The 8,227-nt window shown below is 34.8% G+C and overlaps 1 protein-coding gene across 3 annotated transcripts; it reads right to left on the reverse strand.

Annotated features, from left to right (window-relative positions):
• Positions 1-398: 398 nt before the first annotated feature.
• LOC143436443 (olfactory receptor 6C74-like) lies at positions 399-7,081 on the reverse strand. 3 transcript variants are annotated; one of them, XM_076920816.1, is made up of 4 exons: positions 6,826-7,075; positions 5,443-5,573; positions 4,860-4,934; positions 399-4,014 (listed from the first exon to the last, which is right to left on the reverse strand). In XM_076920816.1, the coding sequence occupies exon 4, from the start codon at positions 3,987-3,989 to the stop codon at positions 3,051-3,053; it is 939 nt and encodes a 312-aa protein (XP_076776931.1). In that variant the 5' UTR covers positions 3,990-4,014; positions 4,860-4,934; positions 5,443-5,573; positions 6,826-7,075; the 3' UTR covers positions 399-3,050. The 3 variants fall into 3 exon arrangements, with proteins under 3 accessions (XP_076776931.1, XP_076776932.1, XP_076776930.1); XM_076920817.1 differs by lacking the exon at positions 4,860-4,934 and having other exon boundaries at positions 6,980-7,081; XM_076920815.1 differs by lacking the exon at positions 4,860-4,934.
• Positions 7,082-8,227: the final 1,146 nt, after the last annotated feature.

Below are 8,227 nucleotides of genomic sequence, written 5' to 3' on the forward strand. Positions count from 1 at the left end.
ATTATATGTGATCCCTTTTAAGGAAACTTACCTTTTCTTTCTTTCTTTTTTTTTATTGGATATTTTATTTACATTTTAGATGCCATCTCCTTTCCCCATTTCCCCTCCCTAGAAAACCCCTATCCCATCCCCCTTTTTATTTTTGCTTTTATACAATTTTTTAATGTTAATTATTAAAAAGGCTTTATAAGTTTGGTAATGCTCAATAACAAGATGCCCATACAATCAGAAGTGTAATCCAACACCCAAACTAGATATACCAACTATCTTTGACTGGCTGAGACACGTGAACATCCGCCTCCATCTCTCTCTCTCTCTCTCTCTCTCTCTCTCTCTCTCTCTCTCTCTCTGCCTCCCTCCCTCCCTCCCTCCCTCCCTCCCTCCCTCCCTCCCTCTCTATCTCTCTCTTATCTCCTAGCTTCTCTTTTCCTTCTCTTCCTTTTCTCCTTACTCCTCTTCCTCTCCTTACTTCTCTCAACTTAGCTTCTCCTACATATCTCCCTTACTGTTAAAATAAAACTTTTCTCTCAAAATACAATTAGAGCATAACTATGCCAATTTGTGTCAGTAAGGTACAAGATAGACCTAATACCCAGTCCATCATTTTGTTGACTAACCAGAACATCTTTCATCTCTCCTAATTAAAATACTTAGTTCTGAACTTGGCTTTTTTTTCTTGGCTTTAGAATGAGTGTCAGCTGAAAACCATGCTCTCAAATTTTTTCTCTCTAAGTAAATAGCCAGGATTGCTATGAGATTATAAGTCTTCAACCCTGTCAGAAATCCAGAATGACTGACTTAACTGAAATTATGGGAAGCACAAAGCATAGCTTCTAAAACTTAGCCAATTTATAGAGACCACTGAACACCTGGACAGTCCCTATACTTCAAAATGTTGGAGCATCCGATCTTAAGCCTTCTGGTCCAGGATCATCTGACAGACCTTAGTGATGCAGAATATTAAGGGCTGATTACTCTGTTTTGGCAGATGTAATCAGTCGACTATTCCACAAGTGTGTCCTTTTCTGGATAGTAATTTGTAGATGAAAAGAGGCAACCCTTGCCTAGTGGCTGTCTCACCAAAACTATAGTAACTCCAAAGATGCTCAGTTTCTTTTTAGAATCCAAGACAGGAAGCTGTCAGGAGAAGAGGGGTCTCTAATCAAAATGAGCATTAATCTAGAAATGTTTGTAACATCAATTCTATGGATTTCTGACATTTTGAAAACCAACTATCCATGTAAGGCAATCTGGACTGTTGTTTGTTAACTCCTCTCAGCTATTTCTAAATAAAATATAGAAAACACACTAACAATAAACTCAGAGCCATGAATTTGCTATAGGCCCTTAACTCACAGGCTAACCATCTCAAATCAGTTAGAAAAGTTAAAGAAGGACTGGCTCTAAGTCTTGTATTCCTAAATGTGTTATATAGGCACAATGCCTATGAGAGTAACAATATTAATCTCACTTTTATATCCTTCTTAACATTCTCTGTCATCATCATTAGAAGTTATTTTAAATCTGAATCTTGCTTTCCTGGTGATATGGGGAATGCAGGACTTTCTTGTGTGGGAGAACTAGATTCTAATGATGCCAAGTACCCTGGGTTGCAGATGCTTATGTCCTTGTGCTTGCCTTTTGTTGTCTGGATCTTCTTGGTACTACTTGCCCTTTCTCTGACTGAAGCCTGTTTTTCCTATTATCTTAGTCGTATCAGAACTATCTTGGGTGGGTGTTACTACCAGGGTTAGAACTAGGTCCAGTTTCTGCTCAGTGCTCCAGTCCAGAACAGAAGGAACCAGTGCTCCAGGCCAGGAGTGACATCCTGGGTCCTAGTAGATCCCAGTTACTTCCTGTTTGGAGTGGGTGTTGCTGTTTCCTTACCTAAGATATTGCCCGGGTTAGAGCTCCTGGGAGGCCTGCTTCCTCTGGGTTCTGTGAGATTGAGGGCAGAGCTGCTGCCCAGGATCTACTTAGTTCTAAGACCCAGGTCAGAAGTGAAAATTATCTTTTCAGCATGCAGAAACAATTATGGAAGACAAATGTGGATGAAAATCTAGAATTGTGGAGCCCAGTCCCAGTGGATATATCTATAGCAAAACTGCTACATTTAAGGTTAAAAGTTTCATGCAGAATAGAGGGCAAATGTTCATAAGAATCAGAGGACATGGAAGATTAGTGTAAGATTGTCCCTCCCAGATCACTCTCACCAACATGACTGCTTCAGGATTGTTGGTGTTTAGTAAATATTCAAAAATACTTTCCAGCAAACTTAAAGAATATCTTACATCAAAAAATACATCAATTGGAAAATTTCCGAAAATGCATATATATTCATTTCATTGATAAACAAATTTGCTTTTAAAAACAATAAAATCAACTTCTAAAGTATAAATGCAAATTTAACCAGAAAGAAATTAAGTGATTATTTTTGATGGAAAGTTTGACGACTTCTGAAAACTTTTGTATACTGTGAGCATCAAAAGTGATGGAAAGAAGCTGATATAACATTCTCTTAAGTAAAATACATTGAAATTGGCAAAATACAAGTTAATATTATTTTATATTCTTTGTACATGGCCATAAATATATGGTAGTATATATTTAAAGTATAATAACTTAAACATTATACATTCATCAAATATAATTTGAAAGCATTTTAAAATTTTAAGTAAAAATTAAAATTAAAATTTATTAGTTTTGGTGGAGTTAAGGAATCACATTCAGGTTTTCTGCTTTCTGTGTGGGCATTCTAGTACTAAGTCTTATTGCAAGTCACAACCAGAATTCTAAAATACCACAAAGACTTTAAAAAATGTGTATTTAACTTCTTCTCTATATCTATGAGAATGAGTAGTTTAAATATCTCTATTGGAAAATATAGAAGAAAATTGCATGCTCACATCAAAGAATTTCACTGAAAAAGTAGCTTGAAATGATGTATGGTCTAAAGAACAAATGTCAAAATGGGAAAATCCTCTTCAAATTTCTGTGAATAGAACATGAATCTCCTTTCTTCATTTGCTTTATGTAAATAAATAAAGTAATCATTTCTTTGAGAAAGATGCAATCCTGTGGATTGTATTAATGAATGCCTTTTTCACTTGCTGATTCCTCAAGGTGTAGATAAAAGGATTCAGAAGTGGAGCCACTGAGGTATTGAGCACAGAAATTCCCTTGGAAATAGATACTCTCTGCTTGAATGAAGGTTTAACGTACATGAAGATGCAGCTGCCATATGAGAGGGATATCACAATCATGTGAGAAGAGCATGTAGAGAAAGCCTTCTTCCTCTGTTCGGTTGAAGGAATTTTTAGAATTGTCATAGCAATGTAGGCATAGGATATGATCACCATTACCAATGTGAGTAAAAGTGTCACCAAAGCTGAGACAAATCCCATTGCCTCCAAGACTTGTGTGTCTGTACAAGAAATCTGAAGGAGTGGAGTTGTGTCACAGTAGAAATGATCAACAATGTTGGAAGCACAGAAGTCAAGATCCAAGCCTAACACGAGTGGTGGAAAGATGACAAAAAAGCCAGCAAGCCAACAACTGAGTACCAGCTGCACACAGACTTTACTGTTCATGATGGTCATATAGTGCAGGGGCTTGCAGATGGCTACATATCTGTCATAGGACATGGCTGCCAGCAAATAAAATTCTGATGCTCCAAATAAGAAAGCAAAAAACACTTGGGTGAAACAATCACCATAAGAAATAGTTTTGTCCCCTGTTGCCATAGTAACAAGCAATTTGGGAATACATGTAGTAGTGTAGGAAAACTCTAAGAAAGAAAAATTCCGAAGGAAAAAATACATGGGTGTCTTTAGGTGAGTATCCACCAGTGTAAGTGTGATGATGGTCAGATTGCCAGTGATGCTGAGCAGATAGGTAAGAAGCAGGAAGATGAATAACACAACTTTCCAATATGGGTCATCAGTCAAACCTGCTAGGATGAAAACTGTCACCCCTGTATGGTTCTTCATTGTGACCCTCTGACTCTTAGCTGGTCTAAATAAAATGTGGGGAAGAAGGTTATAATAATGAACTATAATAATGATACGTAATTCTGAAATGTCATCAACATTTCAAAAGCTAGATCTCAAAAAAACATCTCCAAAGAGGGCTGTACCAGAAAAAAAAAGGGTTTTTTTTTTTATAGCTTCATTGTATCTGGACAGAAATCAAAGATATTGATTTATAATTCTAATTGTGAATAACTTATATAATGGTATCATTTGTTCATCATCTCTTATATGAACACAGATGGGGAAATTAAAGGAAATGAAAAATATTTCATTTTACTTGCTGGAATCTTAAAATTAGTATGTTAGTTCTTTTCTCTCCTTAATTAAAGAGGTTTGGTTGAATAAAAGCTTAAAAGTTTGCATCAAATATAAAGTCACTTGAAACTCAACCCTGTATATTTTCAGCTCTTACCTTTTTATTCTTTCTGTTCCCCTACACATAATTCTCTCTCTCTCTCTCTCTCTCTCTCTCTCTCTCTCTCTCTCTCTCTCTCTCTCCCTCCCTCCCTCTCTCTCTCTCTCTCTCTCTCTCACACACACACACACAAACAAACAAACATACAGAGAGAGAGAGAGAGTGAGACTGAGACAGAGACAAACATAGACTGAAAGAGAGAAAGTGGTGGCAGGGTCCATGCACATAAGAACACACATGTCATCTTCAGATCTTAGTTTAATATACTATTATCATTCACCATAACTAATCAAGTTGAATACTATCACTGCTATCATTACTGTGTTCTTGTTTCAGAAGTCTAAATGAAGCTTAGGAAATAATTTCCCTTGCAGTTTAATTAATATTTCAATTGTTTTATTTTCTATTGTTACCTTATACTCTGTTTACATTCTTTTCCAATATCAAGTCTGGTAAAGTCGCTGTCAATAAATTATTGTGTTTGTTTTCTGCAGTTGAAATAATGAGAATGGAACCAGTATTATAAATTAATATTGAGGTAGAAGAGATAAAAATGCAAACGTAGAAATATGGGTTCTGTTGGATTGTAGAGGCAGGGAATATCAAGGTAAAGCCATGTGGAAATCTATTGAGATAAAGATTTTTATTGATGAATCATGAACTTGGAGGATAAAAGATTAGTGAACCTAAATTATTAAGTAAGAGAAACCGTTAAGTGTAAACATTTTCTCCATCATTTAGTAATTCTTTGACTAAATATTGAAAACATCAAAGATTTTGAGATCTGTATGGTCTGCAAAGAATGAGCTGAGTTTCAAAAGCACAATATATCATTGAGTAAATTAACAAGTTTTAGGAAATATGTAAACTACCTCTGGTTACCCTTCAGGTAAAAAGATGTTAAGGAACTGAGGGCACAGATCATTATTGCAGTCCTTCTGTAGTTTGTATATGGTACCAAGTTTGAAACTTATCATGGGAAGAGTTTGTACATACCTCCAGATGGTTAAATAACAAGTAGATAACTATGTAGTATATTTTGACAGTGGTATTAAGAAGTTAAATTGTGACTTGGGGGCGTGAAACAGATCAGTGCCTTTCTCAGCCATCATCAGAAAATCTTTCTCCTGCAACAGATGGGAACAAACACAGAGACTCAGAGCCATACATAATGGATAGAGTGAGAGACCTAAGAACACCCTGCCCTAATTGAGATGCCTATATCAAAACACTCCTGGAAGAGTTCAGTGAACCTCAAGAAAGAGGAGATAGAAACAATGTAAGCCACAGAAAATGGGGGAAACCAGGAGAACAATGTTCTTTAAGTCAATGAAGACAGTTATAACTAACAGAGACACAATAGCAGGCACAGGGCCTGCATAGGTTTGGAATAAGTCATATCTATGTAACTGTCTGTCTGTTTGTCTAAACTGTATATATATATATATTCAGTATATAATATACTATATATATATATATATATATATATATATATATATATATATATATGCTGTAGTGTTTTTATGAAATTCCTGAGTCTAGGAACAATGGGGTCTCTGTTTCTTGTTCCTGCTCTTGGTCTCTTTTCTTTCTGTTTGTTTGGTTAGATTTCAATATGTTAGTTTTTGTTTTATCCTTTAAAACTCATTTTATTATAAAAAAATAAAAGTTAACCCTTCCCTTAAAAAATTAAAGTATTTATTTTTTGCCCAGCTAGCATACTGAAGATGACAATTAAAAGTAAAAATATCTCTAAAGAAAATTATTTCTTGGGGAATGTTCATCATCAAATACATGAACAAGTTAAATTTTTATAATTGTCATGACACTATATGATAATAAGACTATCAAGTAGGTCACTTACAATCTCTAAAATACACATAAATATGAATAAAATATTTAATACTAATATAAACAATAAAATAGGTATTCAAGGACAAATTAAACTACTTTACAATAATATCAGGGATGTTTCAAGGAAAATAAATGTGGACTTTATCATAGGTGTACGGTTAAGAAAAGATACTCCAAGAAGAGGAAATAGCCTGAACAGAAGAAATGTAGGGGGCTCAATATATCCTTTGGAATAAGGAACAGAACTGTTACATCCACAACAACATGGAAAAAATGTTATTTCTGTAGAACATTCCTTTCACATTTAAATGATTGTGAAGATATCTCTAACAGAGTTCCCAGATTTACACAAAGAGCCTCGTGACAGTAATGACAGCTAAAACACAAAAGTTAGAAGTTCCACACTTAAAAGCATAGTTTTGGTGAATCTCAACACTTTCATTACCTTAAAAGAATATATGCACACTCATACTTTGACAAAGTTATCTGAGTTCTTATATTTAAATGTCCTACCAGAATACTGACCTGAACACAGACACTGTTTTTCTCTCTGAGTTTGTCTGACTCTAAACCAGTCTATGGCTTGTTTTTCTCACTGTGAGAATAATCTTCATTGTCTAATTTATTTCAGAATTGTAGTTAATTGTGTATTGTAAGTCATTTTCTACTCATTACTCACATTGCTACCAAATGAATTAATCATGGTATTCAGGAGTTTTCCCAATATTATTGCTTAGATGAGAGAGTCGAAAGGGAATAAAAATTCTTGTGAGATTTTGAGATCTGCACCAACATTTCCCAAGGAAATATGAGGTTTTATACTATGCAAATGTTTTCCCCAGACAAAACAGTGTTTATAATGATGCACCTTCAAAGAGTATAAACTAATTCTCCCAAAACTCCAATGCATGTTACACTAATAAGTACATTTTAACCCTCCTTTCTATTATTAAATAACATATTTGAAATACATCATGCATTGGATGGTTTTGGATTCTTTGTCAAAGATCAAGGGACCATAAGTGTGTGGGTTTAATTCTGGGTCTTCAATTCTATTACTCTGATCTGTCTGTCTCTGTATTAATACCATGCCATTTTTATCACTATTGCTCTATAGCAGAACTTGAGGTCAGGCATGGTGATTATCCCCAGAAGTTCTCTTAGTGTTGAGAATAGTTTTTACTATCCTGGGTTTTTGGTTATTCCTGATGAATTTGAGACTTTTTTCCCCTGATCTCTGTGAAGAATTGAGTTGGAATTTTATAGGGATTGCATTGAATATGTAGATTGCTTTTGATAAGATGGTCATTTTTACTATGTTAATCCTGCCAATTCATAAACATGGAGATCTTTCCATCTTCTGAAGTCTTCTTCGATTTCTTTCTTTAGAATCTTGAAATTCTTGTCATATAGATCTTTCACTTGTTTGGTTAGAGTCACACAAAGCATCCAGTGGAAAACAGACAACATATTCAACAAATTATGCTGGCTCAAGTGGCAGTTGGCATGTAGAAGAATAAAATTGATCCATTCTTATCTCCTTATACAAAGCTCAAATTCAAGTGAATAAATGGCCTCCAAATAAAATGAGATACACTTAATCTACCAGAAGAGAAAGTGGGAAAGAGCTTCAAACACATCTACACAGGGGAAATCTTCCTGAACAGAACACCAATGGCTCAGGCTCTAATATCAACTATACACATATGAGATCTTATAAAATTAAAAATTTTTTCTTTTGTAAGGCAAAGAACATTGTCAACAGGACAAAATGGCAAACTACAGATTGAGAGAATATGTTTATCAACCCTACATCTGATAGAGGGCTAATATCCAATATATACAAAGAAATCAAGAAATTAGACTCCAGAGAACCAAATATCCCTATTTTTAAAATGTATAGAGAGCTAAACAAAGAATTCTCAGT

Source organism: Arvicanthis niloticus, chromosome 22, assembly GCF_011762505.2.
Source record: "Arvicanthis niloticus isolate mArvNil1 chromosome 22, mArvNil1.pat.X, whole genome shotgun sequence".
In the NCBI taxonomy this organism is placed as follows: Eukaryota; Metazoa; Chordata; class Mammalia; order Rodentia; family Muridae; genus Arvicanthis; species Arvicanthis niloticus.

Coding starts and splice junctions, on each gene's coding strand:
- LOC143436443 (XM_076920817.1), bottom strand. CDS start 3,989: ATGAAGAACCATACAGGGGTGACAGTTTTCATCCTAGCAGGTTTGACT.